At 37.5% G+C, this 24,757-nt stretch overlaps 1 protein-coding gene across 5 annotated transcripts in view; it reads left to right on the top strand.

The window, feature by feature from the left end:
* The window catches only part of ADARB2 (adenosine deaminase RNA specific B2 (inactive)), a 489,405-nt gene that overhangs the window by 340,248 nt on the left and 124,400 nt on the right, over positions 1-24,757 (top strand). For all 5 annotated transcript variants that reach the window (XR_015740138.1, XR_015740136.1, XR_015740137.1 and 2 more), the window contains 2 exons: positions 1,030-1,116; positions 17,846-18,747. Coding sequence is in view for 2 of the 5 variants with exons in the window: in XM_087916598.1 (XP_087772724.1) it covers positions 1,030-1,116; positions 17,846-18,747 (989 nt within the window). In the remaining 3 variants the exon portion in view is untranslated. The remainder of the gene's footprint in view (positions 1-1,029; positions 1,117-17,845; positions 18,748-24,757) is intronic.

Raw genomic sequence — 24,757 nt, 5'->3', positions numbered from 1 at the left:
CTGTTGCTATCATGGGGCCAATGTACTCAGGAGCCCAAGAACAGAATAGCGTAAAAGTCAGGGCCCTGTTGTGTATATATGAGTATGGAAGCCAAGTTCTCAGTTTTATCACACAACATCCTTAGTGCTCCCAAGCATGTTGTTTTCTTGCAGATGTTGTTTTCTTGTTGTTTTCTTGCTAAGTTGTTTTCTTGCAGATGATTTATTATCCAGCTAGGTAATATCATCAGTGTTAGTAAGTATGTGGTTTTTTTATTCACATTCACACATCTCCAAACCCTCCACCCATTAGTACTAATGATGTTATTTAATATGTGGATGGGAAACCAATTCCTGGAAGATAGATCTGGTGATTAAAATAGTCCCAAAACAATAACAGTAATGCTTAAGAAAACCAGGTATAAAGTCAATTGTCTTTGCTTTTACGTGGAGAGTTAATCTTTCACTTGATAACCAGTAAGGAATCATTCTCTGATTTTTAAACTGAATCTTGTATAAATTAGGAGCACAACTATATTCAAGTCAAATATTGGATTTATTCAGGATGTGGCAATGCAGGCATTGTAGGCTGAAAGAATTACATACTTCAGGATGTAATTGGAAGATAGGCAGATTACAACATGGGTATAGAATTTCTAAAATTGGGCACTCAAATGTTTATTCTGCTGCCCTTAACATTTAATTCTAGTTAATCTAGAACTGATTAGCAATTAACATTCCATCTACATGAGCCATTTGCAGAATTCTCTTTAGAACAGCAGATTGTGAAGCCCAATTTCCCTTCTCAGATGTTTAAATAGAAATGAATGGAACAAAATAAATGTAGGTTGACCACCTCTCCACTAAAAATGAGTAATGCTAATAATAAAGGTAAGTTAGTTCTATGTCTTAAGCTAAGTATTAATTTGATATGAATACAAAATTGATAACAGATAAACTTTACTTCCTTGGCCAATTCCAAGGATTTGGGAGGGAATAACCTCAAGATTTCATAACTATGTTTTGTTCTGTTCTTTTGTCTCCTTACAGAAAAGGGAAGCATTTTGTCAACTCTCATTGCACCCCTGAAGTATTTGAATCCTTCAGCAGCGAACATGGAAAATGAGGAGAATTTAAGTAAGCACTTTAATCTTCTTCATGTGGATCAGTCAGGAAGTCCTCTATTTTTCATTTATTAAATTTATGCACCACCCATCTTGCTCTGAAAAGCAATTCTGAACAGCTACCATGTATCTTACATTTTCCTGAAATGAGAAATAGTAGAGTCCATCTTTGAAACTTTAAAGGAAGTGCAAATAAATGTGTTTTTCTGATGAATCTTTTAATGTTAAGCCAGCCTGTTTATGGTGATCTACAGTGACTTGTTAAATAATATTTTGGGACTGAGAAAAAATATATATGTAATGTATGTATGTAGAGTGTGAATGTGTGCATGAAAGACATGTGGAGATATGTAGCATCTTTTTGTTGAGACATTAGTGTTCATAACTGAAAAACTTCACATTTCTTTATATTAAACTACCATCTTTAACTGTCCTGCAGGTAGGAACATAAATTTGCATTTGTTTAACTTACTGCTGGGAAAAAGACATAGCCTCATCAAAATCAGGCAAAACAAAAGCTTTTGATGGTCCTGTTGATATAAGTAGCTGAGATGAAGCCCATATCCTGATAAAGAACTTACATAACTCAAGATTGGTTTTGAAGTGAAATCCATAATTTCCAAGAAATTTACTTCCATGAAAGTACATGTTGGAAGTGAAACCTGTTCTTGGAAACCAAAACCACCTTGGAAACCGAGCCATGTAAGCATCAGGTTAATGAGCTAAACTCCATTTGTCAAAGTGGCAGACATATGCGTGCATCTATCCCTCCTGGCCCCAAGAACTGGAAAGGCTGAGGACCACTGCCTTGTATGGTACAGATGGGGAACAAGTAGCAGATTATCCCTGAGAAGGTTGAAGAGAGTGAGAATTACCAGAATGTCAGGGTGACAATTCACCATTCACAGTTCACAGGGGACAATCTTAACAGTCAGGACGCATTATGAGAATCAAGAATGTAAATGATGAAAAATATTTTTATGTGTGTCCTAAATTATATGTTAAGGGCCCAGGCTTTGTTTTGATAGACCATGATGAGTGAAGAGCAGCCATTCAGACAGTGCAGTGACAATCCTACTTACTGTTTTCCCATTGTAGGAAGGAAATTAAAATGGACTCTCCTACTTTGCAGGAAAATGTTATTATTTTTTTCACAAGGATCACTAAGAATATAGATATAGAAGATTTTAAAATTGATATTAATATTGATACTGATAAGTATAGGGAAGTGTGATGAATTAGGCCATTTCTAGTAAAAAATATGTACTTGGGTCATATGCAGTTCCTAAAACTTTACATATAGCTTCCAGATTCTGGAAAAACTGCTTATTTTCCTTAGGATGGAATGAAAAAATAATAATTATGTGCATAACTGGAGAGTTTGTTTATCTATACTGAAACCAAAGAGAATTCGGTGTTGATCTTACTCTACATTTTAGAATGTTGACAACTCTTAAAGCTAAATGTGTCTGTCTGCCCAAAAAGAAATAATGCCTCCTGGCCTTTTCACAGCCTTCAGGAAAGACCAGAACAAAGAACTTTGCTTTATTTTGAAAGGAATAATAGCAGAATATTGAAAGCCTAGCATAACCTCTCTCCCTCTTAAGATAAACAAGGTTGGACAATCTTTAGTTTCTTTTTTACTCTCTCCTCTTTTTCAGCACAAAGATTTTGTCTGATATCTGTATGATAATCTATAAGACCACCTTTATGGATGTTTTTGTATATCTTTACAACTATCAAGTCCAAGACCTACCAGGTCCAGGGTTCCAGTCACATGGTAGTCAGCATAATACTTCTAGATAGCCTGCAAGTATTCATAACATCGGACTTATGTTCACTTGATTATGCAAAAGATACATACTATATAATTTATCTGAATTGTGGGAGGCATCCAACACAAATTATATAATTTAATGTATTTGTGATGCAAGTGATGCAATACTTGATCACACTACATCTCATATAATGGGCTGCCTCCTTTTTCCAAATGTCCAAGCTTCAAAATAGCAATAGCACTTAGACTTATACACCGCTCCATTGTGATTTTCAGCCCTCTCTAGGAAGTTTACAGAGTCAGCATATTGCCCCCCCAACAATCTGGGTCCTCATTTTACTAACCTCAGAAGAATGGAAGGCTGAGTAAATCTTGAATCAGTCAGGATTGAATTCTTGGCAATGGACAAAGTTTGCCTGCAGTACTGCACACTAACCACTGTGCCACCAAGGCTCCTTGTTGTACAGTTTTCTTCCAGTTGGCCTCTAGAGGCAGCATTTCTAGGCATATAGCTTTGGGTAAAAGAGATAAGACATTTTTATTGTTATAGCAGTCATGATAATCTAAGGTAAATATCTGTTCTTCTTTAAAGCCATCCAAGTGTTTCACATAAGAATGAAATCTATATTTAACTATGTTTGGGGTGAAGGACCCGTTATGTCTATCTTAAATCTTAACCATTTATGTTGACTGAGGTTGAATCTTTATGTCACTTCCATCTTTTCTTTTTTTTCTCTATACACAGTTCGAACTTTGTTAATTTAAAAGAATTCCAGATGTAGCCTGCTATGACAAAGGAATGGATTTCTTTAATTACATCACTATATTTATCCTTTTCTACATTTCTTCCAATGTTATAATATTATTTTTGAAGTGCAGCTACCAAAACCATAGATAGTATTCCAAGTATAGACACACCATTGATTTTTATGAAGGTATTATGATACAATATTGGCAGTTTTGTTTTTTATTCCTTTCCTAATGATCCATGACAAGGAACAAATCAGCCTTTTAACAGCAGGCACTTATTGGACCCATGTTTTCTCATGCTGTCTAACACAATTCAAAGATCTTTTTGTTTGTCAGACAGCACCACCACTAACTTTTTGATGAACGCACTCTACGGACACTATTTAAAGTCTACCTTCTGATTAATTGGGTTCCTTCCAATTGATTTCTCATTTTGTCATAAGCATCACAACATTCTATTATGGAAATGTCATGTGCTTATCTCTATTCTATTGCTGTACTTTATCAAGGTAAATTATTATCATGTATCTATAGGAGAGATAACAACAACGTCATACAACAGATATTTTCCCCTTTCTACATGCATGTGAGGCACTTGGTATTGTTAACACTTCTTTCCAATGAATGTTCCTGCAGACTATTTTAAAAGTTCTTTCAGTAACAGATGCATCTGCTTTACACAATTGCATGAAAAAGAATGGGAATATGTGTAATCCCTTCTCCCTTTCAGAAGCTGGGAAGTATTTGTACTTTCTTCCTTTAATCCAGGAATTTCGGCGGCATCACATGACATATGAGGACTTTTTTCCCTCTCACTAAACTGGATGTGGGTGTGGCCTATGCATGACACATTCAGTCCATAGGCTGCAAGTTTGACAGCCTTGCTTTAGTCTGTCACTTAAGTTTGTTCACTTTTAAAGCTTTTCCCCCAAAACTAGAAATTACTCTTTGGTGTTTATGCATCCCCTAAGAAACTTTATAATGAACTTGGGATATCTTTATGTTGTTTTTGCAATTCTTTTGTTAACATGCAGATTAACGAATCCCTCTTTCAAGTATCTCCATTTCATTTTTGGAATTAGGAAGGAATGTTGCAAACTGTAACTGCTTTTCTATTATAAAAATGAATGAATGAAGATCAAAATGTTAACATAGGAGCAATTTCTCTACTGCAATTGCTCTCTTTTTGGTGAGGAATTGCATGAAAAACTTCCTGGACATTTTCTAATTTAGTTGCACCTGGCACACATACCCATTCAATCTCTAAATCCATATGAAAACAAGCACATATATCACTTAATAACAAAAATATAACTCAATGTTTATTAATTAAATATTAAACATCAAAAAACTGACAAAATGAACCAAAAGGTCAGAAACAAATAGGGGGAAAAATACATTAACAACAGCCTCAATAAACATTCCTCTTTATTATTCCAGTTGTTGTTATTGTTAGTCGTGAAGTCATGTCCGATCCATTGTAACATTCATGCAGTCTTCCTGTCTTCTACCATCTCCCTAAGTCTATTTAAGCTCACGCCGGCTGCTTCAGTGACTCCATCCAGCCATCTCCTTCTCTATTGTCCCCTTCTTCTGATGTTCCGGCAGAATCTCATATGCCATCATCAGGCTTGTGTATTGGGTTTATCTGTGTGTCAGGCTTTCGCAGCTGTTTCTGTTTTAAATTTGGTATTAGCCTCATGCTTTGTTAGAATGGTTTTTTCTTCATCCTGATTGGTTGGGAGTCTTGGTCTGTGTTAATTGGTCTTAGAGTTTGCTGTGTTCTGCTTGATTGGTATTTCTAATATCTTCTGTCTGTTTGTAGCGGTTTTTTTGTCTTGATTGGTTGGGAACATCGTGTTTCATGTATTGGGGGCTTTTAGCACAGCTTGGTTTCAGGTGAATGGCCAGCTATTGTTTATTAGGAAGCTAGATTTTATCTGGGTGGCTGGCTGGGGTGTGCTTTGGCTGGAGGTATCGGGAGTGGGGGTGTTGTTTGTGCCCAGGTGTTTGTTTGGCTTGTGGTGTAGATATTTTTTTTGTTTGTGAGTGCAGGCTTCCAGATAATTGACAGTCTGGTGGAGTCAACTCTTCTATTCATGCTTTCAGGTTGTTTTTCAATCTCTATGGCTTCTCTAATATTTCTGTAGCTGGGGTTTTCTATAGTGGTTAGGGTTTTGGTGCCATTGAAGTCGATGCTATGACGTGTGGCTTTCATGTGTTGGACTAGTGAGGAAGTGTGTTCCAGCTTTTTTACTGCATTTTTGTGTTCATCAAGGTGGGTACTTATTCTTCTATTGGTCTGTCCGATGTATGTGGCAGGGCATGATGCGCAGGGGACTTCATATATGCCTTGGTTTTCCAGGTCAATTTTATCCTTGGGGTTTCTTAGGATGGCTGCTATTTTTCTGTCTGTTTTGACGGCAGTCTTGATGTGGTGCCTGTGTAGTATTTGGTGGGCACATGTTTTGGTTTGGTGGGCACATGCTTTGCTGAGCACACACAGTGCTTTTGAAATTAGAAGGAAAACTTACTTTTTACTGTAGTCTGGGTGAGTAAAAAACAGCTGAGAGGTGGTAATCTGGGCTGCCAGGCCTATCAGCTGGGCTTCAAATGAAGGAAATAGCACAGAATAGAGCATGGGTAAGTGGGCAGGGCCAAATGATCACCAGAACTACCGGTTTGCCCGAACCAGTCCAACCTAGCTGAATCCCACCCCTGTTTATAGTGAATTTAGAAGTATGGTTCCATGCATAAAAATGCTTATAGCGACTGTTTAGGTATTTTTATAAGCAAAATTTACTGTATTGTTGGCTGAGAACCTGAATAATGTACAGCAGATGTTAAGTAGATTATATGATGGACTGAAGAGCATAGATCTGAAAAATTACGTATCAGGAGAGGTGGTTGTGTTTAGCAGGAAAAAATGGTGTGAACAATTGCGATCTGTGATTCAGTTTTATGTGTGGATAAGCCTTAGAGCAGGGTTGTCAAACTCTTGGGCCACAAGCTCGAAGCATCATGCACTGGCCATGCCCACACAAAGTGGAAAAAAGTCCTGATATGTCACATGATGCCACCATGACAATATGAGTTTGACATCTCTGCCTAACACCTCTGCCTGTTATATTCTTAGATTTATGGGGGAAATAGTTTTCTTGATAAATTTTTTTGGAATTGGTTTGCCATTGCTTATTTTCTAGGACTAAGAGATGTGATTGGCCCAAAGTCATCCACCTAGCTTTATGTCTAAGACAGGAATAGAATTCACAGTGTTTAATTCCTTAACCCTATCCCAAACTGACTCTATTTAGATAATAAACTTTAGAATAAAATTTTATTTTGGCATAATGATGAAAATAGGGCATGGGCTAGGCTTCCCTGAGATCTATGATTATATTTATCTGGTTGGTTTGTGTTTAATGACTTGCTTTCATTAGTGATGTTCTTGCCATTCTACTATAGCATTGCTTACCATGCTATGAAACATTTACTTTGGCATTAGCATGCCATTAGATATATATTGAGTCACGGTGGTACAATGGTTAGAGTGCAGTACTGCAGGTTCCTCCTGCTGACTGCTGGCTGACTGCAATTTGGCAGTTCAATTCTCACTGGCTGAAGGTTGACTTAGCCTTCCATCCTTCCAAGGTTGGTAAAATGAGGACCCAGATTGTTGGGGGCAATAGGCTGGCTCTATAAACCGCTTAAAGAGGGCTGTGAAGCACTATGAAGCGGTATATAAGTCTAAGTACTATTAAGTACTTACTAAGTACTTAGTACTTACTAAATACTAAGTCTAAGCTATTATTAAGAGAGAGTTTTCATGGTTAATGATACTCTTAGATTTTTGTTATGGAAAGAATTTCAAATCAGAAAACATTTAGGGTAAGACATTTCTGTTAACATTGAAATGAAGATAGCATTGATGTTGGACTTCTTTGAGGTCTATGGTTCAATTTGTTATGAGGATTAGGTTAATAAGAAACTAGTAGAAGTTGACTGGTGTGTTTAACTAGTTCTGAATTTTGTCCCTTTGTCAAGTCATCGGGGGCATTATCAGTTTAAATTGCTAGTGCTGGCCTGCCATGTATATAGAACTTCCCTGTTATTTGGAAACCTTGATTATAGTTCATGCTCCTGTGCACTCAACTCAATAACGCAATCAAGGTCAATTAGTCTTTCCTTGTTGTGGACCTTTTTCCACATGACTGCTGCTCTCTGGAATTACGTCCCTTCTTGTGCTATATCTGGAGGACCTTTATGGAGATGGGAAAACCTATCATTATTTGCTTTAATATTAGGAAATGTTCATATTAGTCATTAGGTTGTATCAGAAAATTTCTTACTTTGATTATTAAAATATTTTATTACGGTATGCTATGATTGTTTATATATATTATTTTCATTTATTTGTACTACACTTAGTTGTAGCTACACATTCAATTAAACTTCCACTGCTGTTACTATTAATTTGTTCACCTTTGTAAAATGCTTACTAAAGATGAAAAAAATGAATTTTTTAAGAAGTTTTAAGGTGTGCAAAAGCAGCTAGAATTGTATGTGGCCTGTTGTAAGGAATGAATGATTGTCAAATAAAGAACCCACTTTGCTATACGGAAATGAGAATTGGGTAAATTAAATGCAATGGCAATGGATTCTATTAAAAGAGATAGAATCAAGAATGAATCTGTTTTAAGTGAATGTGGAGTGAATACAAGAGCTATAGTGCAAAAGAAGTACATAGATGTGAACTGTGATGTAGAAAGAATGAATGACAATTGAATTACAAAATATCTGAAGGATGAATAACAGATGGAATAAAGCAAGAAAATTAGAATTGAATGGAATTGATAAGCTTATAAACAAAGGATGGGACATGAATTTGAATTGGGACATGAATGCGTTTGTTATGAACAAATATTATTAACAGATTTGCTATGAACAAATGTTATGAACAAAATATTAACAAATGTTACGAGGATAGCTGTATTTCTTTTCCTTTTTTAATCTCATGTCTTTAAGTTCTGGACTTTCAACCTGCCTATTGATATAAGAGATATATAGAAATAGGTCGCAACCTGGATTACACTCTTTGCATATAATTGAAATGAAAACATTATTTCCATACATATTTTTTTTCACCAAATAATCCAGCCACCAAGATAGTAAAATAACTTTCAAGAGGAATAAAATTGTCATTTCAAATGTAGCATGCAGTATCATATGGCAGGTTCTTCTGTCACCTTCTGTGACCCAGTGGCTAAAGTAGTGCCATTTTAATGGTGCATTACAGACTTCAACAGCACTCCATGATTCAACTGTGCCAGTAATATTGTCCTCATAATGACAGAAAGGAGGAAAAAGCATGACTCAGAGGCAAAAGGAAGAATAAACAAAGAGATCTAAGATGAATCTTCAGAAATTTACAAATAAAACTTTTCATTCAGTCAAATGAAATTAAGATTTTTAGAAGAAATAATTTCTTTGGTCTAATATAAATCATTGGAGTTTAATAATCTTACCGTCAGCTGTTTCGTGTTGGAAACACATTTTACTCATTTAAACCACGCTTAAGAAATGAAGTCATCATGAAGGATAAAGTTGATTTAAAATAATTAATTGGTTTAAATTAATCACTTAATGTGATTGCTTCCTTTACTTTTGGTTAATGCTTTCTATATATTTAAAAGCCTTTCCATAAAAAAATTCTTGGCAAGCTTTTTACCCATATGGAGCTCGGGTCTCAACCCCAGGCTGCCAGTTTTCCAGCTGACAAGCCCAGGTTTGAGGTCTGAGCCACCGCACTGCCCTAAAGAAGCTGTATAAGAACAGAAAATATAGCCCAAAGAATTACAGAGAAACAGACATGATTGAACTGATAGCATAATCATCCCATATATTTAGTGATTCTCCCCCTTCCATTCTATGAAACATAATAATTTAATGGCAACCATAGGCTGGAACCTGAGGTTTGGGAAGATTGTTGGTTGCTTTCTTAATATGGTATCATTCATTGCAAGGTTGTTTTTGGAGTCTTCATCCAACTCATTTTTCTATTCCAAAGTTGTCCTGATAGAATCACACTGAATGAGTGAGATAGTCAGATTCTAAATTATGGAACAAATTGGAATAGGAAGAAACAATTGTTTAATTTCCCTAAAACAAATTATTATTTTCTTTATTCCTTTGAAAGTCCACGTGTACAATATAGCAAGTCGTCCAAGGGTGCTTTTTCAGGAGGCAACTGGACTTCCTTGTTTTTTCCTTTTGAAGACATTTTGCTTCTCATCCAAGAAGCTACTTCATTTCTGACAGGGTAGTGGGGAATGGAAGGATTTATATTCCTTGTAAACAACTGGGCATTTGCATCCTTGTAGAGGGTCATTGAAGAACTTGGAGGTTTATCTGTGTCCACAGGATCACCTGAGTAGTGCTCCTGGTTTCTGTAGTCTGAGGACACAGATAAACCTCCAAGTGCTACAACAACCCTTTAAAAGGATGCAAATGACCAGCTGTCTGCAAGGAATATAAATCTTTCCATTCCCCACTATTCTGTTAGAGCTGAAGAAGCTTCTTGGATGAGAAGTGAAATGTCTTCAAAAGAAATAACAAGAAAATCCAGTTACCTCTTGAAAAAGCACCTTTGGGATAACCATGACCTGGATGACTGGGAATCTCTTCAGACAATATAGCAAATCATGCACTTCCATGATAACCTCTGACTGAAAAATATCAGAAAAAATTAATAGAGACAGATACAAGATAATTTTTGCAGAAAAAGAAAACACGTGCCTTCATAATAATACTGTGTGAAAACAATTCCAGATGGAATTGTTAATCAGTTGATCAGTTGTTTTTAACAGAAGTATGTTTTCTATATAATCGGAAACCATAATTTCATTTTATTCCATATTGATCAGAATCCATTCCAAATACTATATGCATTTCTAGGCATTTAAAAAAAGATTTAAAGAACTCAGAATAGTTTTAGGGAAAGCAGGTAACAGTGCTCAGGGAATGGAGAAATAAATCCTACAGGACAGACTGAAGAAAGTGGGCATGTTTAGCTCTTAAAAAAAGACAACTAAAGGAGAAGAAGGCCAAGATTTGCTATCCCTTATGGAATAATATGTTGAAATTATAGGCAGGCAAATTCTAACTGAAAGTTAAAAAGAAAAGCAGTGTAAGTGGTACTAGTCATCCAGAAATACAAGATTCTCCTGGATGAATTGAAATAGAAGCTAGATTACCATCTGTTGGGAAAGCTTTTGTTTGGATTATAGCATTGAACTGGATCTTCAACTTGATATCTTCTGAGTTTCAGAGCCAGTTTGGTGTAGTAGTTAAGGTGTTGGCCTAGAAACTTCAAGACTGTATTTTATAGGCAGTGGTGGTATTCAAATTTTTTTACTACTAGTTCTGTGAGGGTGGCTTGGTGGGCATGGCTTGGTTTGGTGGGTGTGGTGTGGCTTGGTGGATGTGGCAAGGGAAGGATAATGTAAAATCTCCATTCCCACCCCACTCCTGGGGGAAGGTTACTGCAAAATCCCATTCCCTCCCCACCCCACTAACCTGCTTTCCAGCTCCATTCTCCTGTGCAGGGCAACAAAAGAAGACCCAGCCAATCTGCTGGGACTTGGGAGGTGGAGAGTAGATGGGGGTGAGGCCAACCAAAGATGGTATTTACCAGTTCTCCAAACTATGCAAAATTTCCACTACCAGTTCTCCAGAGCCTGTCAGAACCGGCTGAATACCACCTCTGAATCTAGGCCTTTTTTAGGCATGAAAGCCTTTGGGTCAGTCAACCCACATCCTAGGGTTGTTGTTATGGAGAAAAATAGGAAGCAAGAATATTGTGTTATCTGCCTTAATTTTAAATATAAAAACAATATGAAAATATAATAATAATAATTCCTTTCCAATCATGGTAATTTATAGAAATAACTAACAGGATTAATTATGAGGTAGTTAGGCTTGAAATTATGACAGCTGAAGAGTTGCCCGCAATCATACTGGGGGGATAGCCAAAATTTTAGAAGATGGGCTCAAAATTCAGAAGGATCTTAACAGACTTGAAAATTGCACCCTATTCAACAAAATGAGTTCAGTGCTGCAAAAAGTAAAGTTTTCATTCAGGCAAGGAAAACTAAATCTAGGAGTCCTAATGGTCAATCACTTAAATATCAGCCAGCAGTTTTCTGCAGCTGCCAAAAAAGCCAGTGCAATCCTAGGTTGCACCAACAGAGGGATAGTATCAAGGTCACATGAAATGTTACCAATTTATACTGCTTTGATAAGACTACTCTTGAAATACTGCATCCAGTTTTGGTCACCATGATACAGAAAAGATATTGAGACACTAGAAAGAGTACAGAGAAGAACAAGAAAGATGATAAGGGGACTGGAGGCTAAAACATATGAAGAACAGTTGCAGAAGCAACAAAAACATTAATAAAAAGAAGAACAACTGCAGGAATGGGATATGTCTAATCTATCCATGGGAAGGACTAGGGATGACTTGATAGCAGTCTTCCAATATCTGAGGGCTGCCACAGAGAAGACGTGATTGACTTATTCTCCAAAATACCCGAAGGCAGGACAAAAAGCAATGGATGGAAATTGATCAAAGAGAGATCCAACCTAGAGAATCCATAAGAAGAGACACCTCTTATATGATAGAATCTGCCATTTAAAATTAAAAATGCAATTTTGCAAAATTAGAAATTGCACTTTTCAACTGATTTTAAAGCACTTTAATAATGTAAAAAATAAAAAATACTCCTGAATAATTAATTGTGATGTAACTTATCATTCTAAACCAATGATGCAATAGGTAATGCTCTTTGGTATTAAAATCTAAAATCCTGCAAACAAGAGGACTATTGTTGCTGCCTAAGCAGCAAAAGATAGAGACAGTGACAAAGAAGTCACTGGATCTACAGGGTACTATCCAAGTTTACCCTACATGCCACAATATCTTTTCTGAGTTGACCAGATAACCAATTGATTACAAATGCTCATTTTATTATTTTTAACTTTATTTTTGTTTTCTGCATCCAAAGGGTGCTTATTAAAGAATATAGCATATGGCCATCTGGAGGAAAGAATAAGCATAAGACCAATTATTCTAGACCAATTATTGATCTAAACCACTGCTTTAAATGATTACTCCAAATGCATTGTAGCCATAATATACAGAGCCAAACAATCAGGGGAACAGATGGAATTTTCCTTATGTTTCCGTTCTATCAGATCAATAGGTAGTCAGTGCAGGCAGATGTATCCCATAGATCATGTTTGAAGAAGGTGTAAAATCAAGTTCCTCAAAAGAAAACAATTTTTCCCCAACCTGGTTCCCTAAATTAGGAACTAGCCAACACTATTTGCATCAGTTTTCTCCAGACAACCTTGATGTCAGGGGTGGAATTCAAATTTTTTAACAACCGGTTCTGTGGGCATGGCTTAGGTGGTAGGTGTGGCTTTGTGGTCATGTGACTGGGTGGACATGGCTTGGTGGTCATGTTATTGGCTGGGTGTGGCCAACTCAACATCACTCACATCGAGGCACACAACTCCTCGCCTGGCCTCCCATGACTGTGGAGATACTGCAACAGTCATAAGTGTGAAAAATGGTCATAAGTCACTTTTTTCAGTGCCATTGTAACTTTGAATGGTCAAGCAAAGTACCAGCAAAGAAGTGGGGGTAAAAAGTCCAGAGACATTTCTGAGACAGGAAGTCTAGTCCTGCCAAGAATGTAATAAGGGTTAATGGCAAGGCAGTTTCTGTAAGCAACACCAGAATGTTTCCTTCCTGCCTTCCTTACAGGATTAGGCCAGTAATTTCTTCTAACAACTGGTTCTCTGAACTGCTTAGAATGTTAACAACTGGTTCTAGAGAATAGGTACGAATGGGTAGAATCCCACCTCTGCTTGATATGCTAGAGCAGGGGTGTCAAACTCAAGGCCTGTAGGCTGGATCCGGCCCATGGGGTTCTTAGATCTGGCCCGCAGGACTACCCTGGAAACAGCAAAGGACTGGCCTGCAGTACCTCTGCCAGTGAAAACAGAGCTCATGAGGGCCAGCCCTCCCGAGCTCTGGCAGAGGGTTGCAGGAGGCTGTCCCAGCCAAAAATGGAGCTCAGGAGCCCTTTTTTGCTGGCAGAATGTTCAGGCCATCACAGCCATCCCCAATATGAGTGATGTAGAGATGGCCATGCCCACTCAGGCCATGTCCACTCCGGCCCCCTGAGGTCAAACACAATGCTGATGCAGCCCTCAGTGAAATCAAGTTTGACACCTCTGTGCTAGAGCTACAATTCCCATGACTCTGAGTCAATTCGTAAACTAGTCAGGACTACAATTCAAAGTAGTTTGAAAGGACAATTACTCAGGACTATTATGGACAGAACACTGACATCTACAACTAATTTGAGAAGCATTTGAGAAAAGCATGGGCACAGAATGTTGGGTTTAATCTGGAAATGTCCAGGTATAATTTTTAATCTGGCCGAATTGGTTGGAATTCTGGGGTGCATAATCCCAGGAGATTTAGGGAGCACCAGGTTGGGACAAACGCATTTTGCTAAGGTCATAGGAACTCTCAGGTCTCAAAGGGTCTATTTACTTTGTATTATCAGAACCAGTCTCTCCGTCTGTTCATGAAAGAATGAGGAGGCTTAAAGATGAATTTACTCTGTTCACAAACCATGCAGCCAGCGTTATGAAAGTAAGAGAGGGGAATAGAGATTGGGAAAGGCAATATGAATTATAAATACAAATAACCCCTTGTGTTTTCCTATTCAGTGGTGCAGAATCAATACAAATTCTTTTCGAACCTGAATACATGTGAAACAAGAGTTACCTATCTCCTCATACTTCCAGTACCATTGTCTACAATGATTGGTTCAGTAAAAACTGTTTAAAATGGGAGGGGATATGGGTAAATGTTCTACATTTCTACATTATTTTCTAGGAAAGATATGACTGGAAATAATAGGTTGTGTCTGCTTTGAGAGAGTGGGGAGAGGAGATCAGTTTTAAATTAATACAAAAAGTAATTGCCCATCCCAGAGACACATTATGGCTGGGATCTTACTGTATTGTTTGAAATCCTGCTATCTTATTAAACCATAGTACTATGGACATAGCATAGGATGTATAGGGCAATTGTATTTTGTTAGCCCAAATTTTGGGTTAAGCATGTTGCACAATCCTAATTTACTCATTTCATATTGACATTGAAGAAATGGGCACTTCTATATTTAAAAGCTTTGAATAAAAAGCAGAAGGATAAGAATTAAATTCTGAACCAGGGTAGTATGAAGACAGACTATTGGACTTAAGTTTCCAATAAAGGTAATCCTTAACTTACAACCATTTGTTTAGCAATTCTTCCAATTTACAACAGCATGGAGGAAAGGAGTCTTTTGACTATCGTTGCACTTACAACCATTGCAGCATTCCCACAGTTGCTTCACAACTGACATATATTTATGGCAGTTAAGTATCCTGGGCCCACAAGATCATCATTGTGACCTTCCCGGAGGCTTCCAATAAGCAAATTCAATAGCGGAAACTGGATTTACTTAACAACTGCAATGATTGTCCCAGAGATTTTTTTTTTAAGAAGCAACTGAACTTTCTGCAGTATTTGTTTTACAACTGTGGCAAAAAAAAAGAAGTTCCTGTCCTAACTGTGGTTGTAAATCAAGGACTACCTGTACAACTCATATTCTACCTCCACAGAGGGAAGCAGTTGTGGTACTATTTATGTATCTGCTCATCTGCTTGCTTGAAGCTTTTCTAGCTTACCCCACTCGTGAAAGACTCTAGGCCAGGAGTTTCAAATTCAGTTTCATTGAGGACCACATCAGGGTTGTGTTTGACCTCAGGGGGGTGGGTGGATGCGGCCAGAGTGTGTGTCACCAGGGTGGACATGGCCAGCTTGATGCCACTCATCAATTGGCTCTATTTTCGGCCACGACAGCCTTCCTGGGCTCCGTTTTTTGGCTGCAACCGCCTCCTGTACCCTCTGCTAGTGAAAAATGGAGCTTGGGGAGGCATGGCCCTCCTGGGCTCTGTTTTGGGCCACAATGGCCTTCTGCAACTCTGCCGTGCAGCCTCCCCAAGCTCTGTTTTTGCTGGCAGAGGGTTGCAGGAGGCCATTGTGGCCCAAAACAGAGCCCAGGAGGGCAGTGCGCAGCCCTCTCGAGCTCTGTTTTGGCTGGCAGAGGCATTGTGGGCAGGTCCTTCACTGTTTTCAGGATGGGCCCGTGGGCCAGATCTAAGCATCCTGTGGGCTGGATCTGGCCCATGGGCCTTGAGTTTGACCCCCCCTGCTCTAGGCAGTAAAGAGCAAATCAAAAATTCCTGTAAAGCAGCATAACTAAATTGATAACAATACATTTATAAATGCCCACATGTCATGGTGTCCTAATTAGTCTAAAATAAAGTTTGAACGGAATAGGCCTCTTTTCACTTGATTTAGATTGCAAAGAGAGTTGATTTAGATTGCAAAGAGAGTTGGATTTAGATTGCAAAGAGAGTTGGAACTATCTATAGAAGAAAATCATTTTACACTGTAGGCAATATTACAAAAGATCTACCAACTTTTACCTTGCATGGAGAGGGATTCTCAGCAGGCCCTTTCTAGACGATAGGCAATTTCTTTTATGGCAAGGCAAGAGTTGGTGTGACTTGTTGCTGCATTTGGTGGAGTGTTAAAGGCAACAACTGAGACTTTGAATTGCTCCTAGAAGCCTACTGGTAACCAATGTAACAATTTTAAAATGGAAGTTTTTTGAACTGGTGGGATTGTCCCACCATTAATCTTATTACCACATGTAGATATTCCAGAGGGTGCCACCTCTGGAATATCTGCAAAGACATTGGAGAATACAAGGCCTTGAATGCATCTCGCCCTCTACCACAGAGTGGAACTGACTTCAAGACCCTGCTCCAACAATTGCTGATGGCTTAACCACCACAAGAGTCTGCCCCAATCCTTGCTGATGAGCCAGAATAATACATAGTGGAATGTTTTGGAAAGGCTTAGTAGACGGAATGGCTTTGAGGGGCTTAGAAGGATCAAGAGGAACACACTCTTTCAGAACTTGGTCCTGGTTGTCATTCTCCCAAGCAACTATTGTCATTTCAGTCCCATGAACAGGCCTGAACATTGATTGAAAAGAATCTAGATTATCTTGTTTCCTAGATAAGAGGTGTGATGGTGCAGTGATTAGAATGCAGTACTGCAGGCTACTTCCACTGACTGCCAGCAGTTTGACAATTCAATCCTCATTGACTCAAGGTTGTCTCAGCCTTCCATTCTTCCTAGGTCGGTAAAATGAGGACTCAGATTATTGGGGGCAATATGTTAACTTTGTAAGCCGCTTAGAGGGGGCTGTAAAAACACTGTGAAGCAATATATAAGTCTAAGTTCTATTGCTATATAATCTAGATTATTCTGAGCAGTTAGCTCCCCATTGCCTTCTCAACTACTTCCTTTAAAGAAGGGGAAATTGTAAATAATAATTGTAAAAAATTGATCAAGTTATCTGGGAAAGTTTCTTTAAAAGAAAGCCCATCTCCATCTGTATCAGAGCAGGCAGCATTTTGCCCCCACTCATGCATTAATTATCTCCTGGAATCATTCATTGACATTGACTATAAGAGCATTACTGGATTAAAGCAGATGACTGTATAGTCGGTCCAACATCCTGTTTTATGTGATTGCTAAGCCAGATGTCTGTGGGAAGTGCACCAGTAAGATATAGCTATTTTCCCAGGAGATGGTATTCAGATACATGTTCATTGTGACCTTGATCCTGTAGTACACAGCCATCTTGTCTTGTACTGATTAATAAGCTTACTTTCTATAAATTAGTTTAATCCCCCTTTAAAACAATGTTTATTACCAGTCGGTATTGCATCTTGTGGTAGGGTAATAATTCAGCTATGTGTGTAAAAAGTTATTTTCTGCTATCTATTATAAGCCTTACCACATTCATTACAACACTCAATAATCCACATACTTGAAGAAAGAAAAAATATTATTCTTATCCATATAACTAGGTTTTGCCAAACTGATTAAAAAAATAGTAACTCAATCAAGATTTATACAATACTTTTGAACTGTTGTGTGTACATTTTGCACTAGTTCCAGTAATGTTAGTGGGCTTTTTTTTTTTTTTTTGCTTTTTTTCCCAAACAGATATAAGCAGTGCTGAAGTAAAGGAGAACCGTAACACTGGCAATTTAGAAGATCATTCAGTTACTTCTAATGAAAGATCAAGAGTAGCAGCTTCCAGGGTCAAAAGAAAAAGGCCTCTAGAAGAGGGCAACAGTGGACATTTCTGCAAATTTCAGCTCATCTGCAAGAAGGTCTCATGGACTGTAACACCAAAGAATGCCCTGGTTCAGCTACATGAACTTAAACCTGGTTTACAATATAAAATGATTTCCCAAACTGGCCCTGTCCATGCCCCAGTATTTGCAGTTGCTGTGGAGGTCAATGGACACACATTTGAAGGCACTGGTCCAACAAAAAAGAAAGCCAAAATGAGAGCTGCTGAACAAGCCCTCAAGTCATTTGTGCAGTTTCCCAATGCATCTCAAGCTCATTTTGCCATGGGAAATTGTTTCAACCCATCTACAGACTTTACGTCAGACTTAGAAGATTTTCCAGACACTCTGTTCAAGGAGTTTGAACCATCTGCACACAGTAAGGAATTCTCAGTCTGTACACCAGTGAATAATGAATTGCTTTCTAAGGCCTGCCGTCAAGGGAAGCTACTCTACCATACATTGGACTTCATGAGCCACCCTAAACAAAACAAGATGGCGTCCACCGCCAAGAGTGAAAAGAACCCAGTGGTGTTGCTCAATGAGCTGCGGTCAGGACTGAGGTACGTCTGCCTTTCGGAGACTGTGGAGAAGCAGCATATCAAGAGTTTTGTGATGGCTGTGAGAGTGGATGGGAGAACATTTGAAGGCTCGGGACGTAGCAAGAAGCTGGCTAAAGGTCAAGCAGCACAGGCTGCACTGCAGGCCCTCTTTAACATTCGTCTGCCCAGTCACATTCCCAGCAGGAGCAAATGTAATCATTTGCCACAGGTGAGAGCTCTGAGGTAGCCACCACCGAGCTGAAGGGATTCTGTAAAATTAATGTGATTTTTTTTGTGTTCTAGCCATAAATTGTGACTTTATCAGAATGCTCGCCCAGAGGGTGCTGTACTTCAGCAGTGTCTCGTTCCTGGCTGAAGCCATGTGCAAAGACGTTGGCATTTTCTTCCCCTTTTGCATAACTAAAAGCTACCAGACAAGTTAATTTTTTAAAAAAGGAAGTTGAACATAGAGACCTTTGAAGAACCATCAATATTTCAACTGCAAATTAATAGTATTTCCATACATAAAGAACATAGAACCCTATTTTTGTTTTTATTACCAAAGTATATTTGCTCTTAAGAAAGACATCATAACTAAGGCATGGTAGGGATGTCCTTTTTATCTCCCCCCTATTGAGTTACAGTCAGATAAAGAGGAAATCATTGTTTAAAATGTACATTTAAAATCTATTTCCCAGGTTTCACCTCCAGAATTCAGATAAATATTAAAGATATCTGAAAAATGGCTGTCAATCAATTGACTGAGATAAAGGAAAAAGCTGGTGGTGTTTTGCTGGTTATATGTTCATGGGGCATACTTGGGTGCTGAAGCAAGAAAAAAATTCAATTTTTCTGTCCTCTAATTTGAAAGCGTTGCTAGTTTTTAGTTAGTAACTATCAATCAATCAATCAGAATAGAGTTGGAAGTCAAACCCCCTGCTCAAGCAGGAAACCATTTCAGATAGGTGGCTATCCCAGTCTTTTCTTAAAAACCTCCAGGGATGAAATTAGTTATCCAATCTCTTCTTGAAAACTTCCAGTGATGGAGCACCCACAACTTCTGGTGGCAAAGTGTTCCATTGGTTAATTGTCCCTAGTGTTGGGAAATTTCTCCTTGATTCCAGATTGTTTCTCTCCTTGATCATTCCAATCTGTTGTTTTTTCTCCTGCTTTCTGGCAGCTCCCTCCATTGCACAGTGGGGAGGGAGGTCACCTTAGTCCCCAAAAGAGACCCCTCCATGCCCAGGTCCCTTGGACTGACAACTAAAATAACTAAGTTGCGATGAGGCTATATTAATTGATAGATTTTGTTACCTGAATTTTCTTTCAGTGTTGTTCTTGGTAGTCATTTTGTCTTGGACTCTTCTTCAATTGAAATTTCTTCTGCTTTTCCTAAGTTTTTGAAAAGGAAGTTGGAAAAAATAGAGCATCCTGTTATACATTTTTCCTTGAGATCTTTATCTGCTTTCAGATTTTTCCCATTTATGTTAGAATTTACTGACTACTCTAAAATAGAGGAAAGATATATTCATGTGGTATTTCAGGGTCACAAAATAAGATCTATGATCTATACCTACATGGAAAATGCTCTAAGAGAGGTGTTTTGCTATGTACTTATTTAATGAGGTGTTTTGCTACGTTTATTTAAATATGTACCCTAGCTTTCTGTAGTGTTCGAAACTATATTTCAATTTTAACTCTTCTGACAATTTTGACTATAGTTTATGTAGATTTTTTAAAAAATATTTTACTTTGCATGCCAAATCAACTAACCTTAGCTTGCATTTTCTTTCATTTTTGCCTTGTACAGTTTTCAGCTTGTTAAATTAGATGGGCTATTTTATAGTACAGTCATCTTTGAACATTATTCTGGGTTAAAATGCATTACACAAATTTCAGTATTACATATTTGCGTGCTGTGAATGTACCTATTTTAAAAACCATGTTTGACATTTTCTATCCCATTTCTGGCCACAAAATCAAGGCTCATTGAACAAATGTGTGAAACCAAGTGGTCAAATTAAACAGTTTATGTGCATCAACAGAACAGATGCACAGGGAATAAAAATGGTAATAGGTCAAAACTATAATAGATTTTATCTAAAGATAGTATGAGCAAATATCAACTACGAGTCATCTCCACACACCATTTCAGAAATATATTAAAGGAATTCCCAAATGGCTACATTTAAAGAATCAGATTATATGGTGTTTTAACTAAAGAAAAATATTGGCTGGAGCCTGAGAAAGTGAAGGAATTCAGCTGATTCATATTTACTACTGTAGTGCAAACCTAGTACTATAAATTCCGTCCTTTTGAACCAATATTCAAGCCAAACTTCCATTATCTTTCCGGATTCACCATTCTTCAAATTTTGCAAAGCAATTCTCAAAATTGAACTTTTACTTATTAATGAAAATATACAAAATGGAATTCTTAAATGGAAAGAACATACATAGAACAAAAACTTGTATATTAGAGAAACTGAGCAGAAAAAAAAAGTATGAATTTTCATACAAATTATGTCTTAATGTTTCAAACTGGTGTGGAAATGGAAGAAACCAATGAAGCCTGGAAAAATAAGAAGCTGTCAGAAACCAAAACAGAAAGATTAATCAATCTCTGGATGGACCCAACCTAGCTGGGAAATATGTTTTGTGAAATTGTTCATTCCATGGGATTCTTTATATTGCTGAATAAACCAAGACTTTTATGTGTCAAACTGCACCCAAAAATTGGGTTTAACTCTCTGTGGAAACACTAATCTACAAATATATATGGTAGTCTTCCTCAGCTTTTAAAATTCCTGTGTATCCCTTATATATTTGTGGATAAGCCCATTAAACAGACCCTTGAATTTTTAACCTAAATACCATTAAAAAAAATACACTACCCACAGATAAGTCAATTGTGAAAATCAAAACATATGAACATTTTGAGCTTGGTTTATGTGTGGTGAGGCCTTTTTCATGGTATTTGGGTTAAAAAATGAGGGTCAGCTTATCTGCAGTTAGGCTTATTTGCAAATATATTTATAGTATATGTGCCTTGCCCCACTCACTATAATAACCCCTTCAGGTAAACAATAGTAATTTGCTGATAGGTGAAGAATCTATTTTGGACCTCTTCCTCAACATTAGTAAAGAAGTAATTTGCTTAACTCCAGCAACTTTAACTTTATTTGATAAAGAAGAACTGAAATTTTCTCTGGAATTTCAGTATCTGTCAGTGAAATGAAAGCATTTTTTATCTAGTTGGCTTGCAAAACAAAGTCATCCCAAGTTATGGAAGGTGAGAATGGAAGTCTTGGAGAAACAAATTATTTTTATCTGTAGAGATTCAGGTGAGCTATGGGGAAAAAAAGAGGCTCCAGACAACCAGTAGAAAAGCAATGCTTTCTTAGAACACTTAGAAGAAACATTTTGAACATCTATCAGTGTAAAGACACTGAGACAAGAGGTATGTTGATGGAAATTTTGCATCAGTAGAATTTATCCGTGCCATTTATCCCTACCAGTATTGGTGCAATACTGAAAGGAAAAGTGAATTTGAATTATGAAATATTAGAAGATGAAAGAAATTAAACTTTATAGTAGAGTTAGACTTAACCTGTAATGAAGCTTTTACATTATATAGATTTAAAAAAATAGGCAGGAGTAAGAGTTCAGTATGAGTTAATGAAAACTCCAATCCTAAGTATAACCAAAACCCTGAAAATAATCTTTCCCTTGTATTTTAGGATTCTTCCAATAATCTATAAAATTATTTCTATATTGTTTTCAAGAAAACTCATGAATGTATCCATTAAGTCACAGGAGCTGAACATGACTGAAAGGATACTTGATTTGTTCCAACTGAACAAAGCTTACCATTAGGAACATACAGTAGGTAGAAAAAAAGTAACATTTTTCCACAGAGATATTTTGAGATATTTTGAGCTCACTCATAAACGTTGTTCGATAAATCTTAACACTATTGCTTAATTGAGTCTGCAAACATAAAGGCATTTCACCCAGGTAAGCAAGGAAGAGATCCATTTGAAAGGAAAGTGAGCCTCCCTCAAAATATAAATTGGAATCACTTCCAACAATGTTCCCTGGCAAACACATGGAGTAACGTAACTTCACAGTTACAGAATTTCCCTTTCCTGGGAATATAGGAAAATGTATGTTGATTTCACAGTCTCCCATTATTTAACAGATTGTAGGAGTATGCCCCAGACAAAGGACATTAAAATAAATCTGTCCTATGCACGAAAGGACATCCCTTGAGCACCAACTCCAAATGAAGGTAGGTCAAGTTTTGGTTTTTGGAATTTAAGAATATGCTTCACCTATTAGTACCACAGGAAAACACTCATGCCATACTTGTTCCTTGCAGAATCACAGAGTGGCTGAAGAAGCACAATTAATATTAGGAGCTGTGTTCTCTACTGGATGGGTGAGTTTCACCAGAATATTCATATTCTCTTTTCCAATTATTAGAGGTTCGGGCAGAGATTCTAGGAACATTATGAATGAAGTATCACCATGGGGGTGAGGGCCTGCAGAACAGAAAATTATCATCTAACTGGAGAGAAGCCATTGTTCCTCATTTCCCAATCCCTATTAAGCATTTAGTCATAGGAGTTTTCCATTGCAGCTGCCACCAAATTTTCATCACTGTTCTCCATATCTGTCATCTCTCTGTAGGCAACCGGGCAGTCATTTAACACCCACAGAAGCAAAGCTGCTTCCCAGCATCAGTGTCATGTTCCCACAAGCAAAGCCTATATCATCAGCAGCAATGATTAGAAAGCCAGCTGTTCCTCTTTGAAGTCATTTTTGCCCTCGCTGTGTTCCTTGGCCATTCCGAAAAGGATAACAGACACTGTTGGTGACAAACACACCATTACTGTTGACTGCAGCTACAGTGATGGAGAAACTTTTTCCTGTCCTACAGCTTTTTTTGGAAACAGGAACTGTGCGAGGCAGGTATATGACAACTCCTTTCATCTGTGATGTTACCTAAAGCTCACAATTGGTAAATATCAATAAAGGTGAAGCTACTTTATTCATGTCTCCATTGTTATGATGCTAAGCAGACAAGAAAGTCTCCCTTAGAAATGAAGGACAAATGTCTTCCATTCATTGTTCTACATTATTCTGAACCCTGCTGAGAACTTGGCTCCTTATAATATTCTCATTTTCTTTCAAAGTATGTGACACAGTTCGCCTATCAAAAAAATAGTATATAACTGCATACATGAGTAGGATTAACTTATATACGGTGCATATATTATGAAAACCACTTACAGAAATGAATTTAAAGAGAGAAAATTACTTGGAAAGGTACGTATGTTAGGAAAATTGCATACAAAAAGTATGTATACAAATGCATGCAAATTTTCCTTCATACTTTTTAAGAAAATTCACAACTGGCATAGAAAGAGTATAAAATGAAAATTGGGGAAAAAAGAAGCTAAAATGGGCAAATTCACCCAGATCTAATTTGTTTTCCAAGGAAAAGAAAAGTAGTCTCTATGGATTTTACTCCGTAGTCATTGGTGACTATAGGGGATACTACTCATCTCCATTTCAACACTCCAAGATATTTCCTTGACCGTGATGTCACAGATTGTTGTTACCTTTCCATCAAAGTGATACCCCCTATTTATCTACTTACATTTGCATGCTTTTAAACTGCTAGATGGGCAGGAGGTAGGCAAAGGCAGGCACTCACCCCACTGCGTAATGCTTGGGACTCGAACCCACCTGCTGTGGGCTTTCTAGCCAATGAGCCCAGCATTTTAACCACTGAATCATCATGCCTCCCACTTTCCAAGGCACTTAGTGAAATATTTTCATGTTGGAAGACAAACAAGCAAGCATTACTGAACAGTTCAGTATAATAACACATGATGGCAGATGATGCTGTGAAAACATGAATAGAAGCATATATAATGGTAGAGAAAAACCAAAAACAACAAAAATCCGTAATAGAAATCATGCACATCCATTTTAGCATTTGCTTCCATAGAATAATCCATTCTTTCGGAAAGATGTATTATCAGAACTTGCTGCCTTCCTGGTACAAACAGGCAACTGTAAACAATGAGATTTGAAGGAGATTAAATATAGAAATATATACCTCATTATCTATTTTTAACTCAGAAACCTCTGATTAAAACTAGCCTTTGTCAACTGAACCCCTCTAGTTAAAAGAAGAAAACTAGATCTTTTATATAAACTTTTGCTTC

Source organism: Pseudonaja textilis, chromosome Z, assembly GCF_049901715.1.
Source record: "Pseudonaja textilis isolate UNSWEBS1 chromosome Z, rPseTex1.2, whole genome shotgun sequence".
In the NCBI taxonomy this organism is placed as follows: Eukaryota; Metazoa; Chordata; class Lepidosauria; order Squamata; family Elapidae; genus Pseudonaja; species Pseudonaja textilis.
This window is presented reverse-complemented; position numbering and strand designations above follow the sequence as displayed.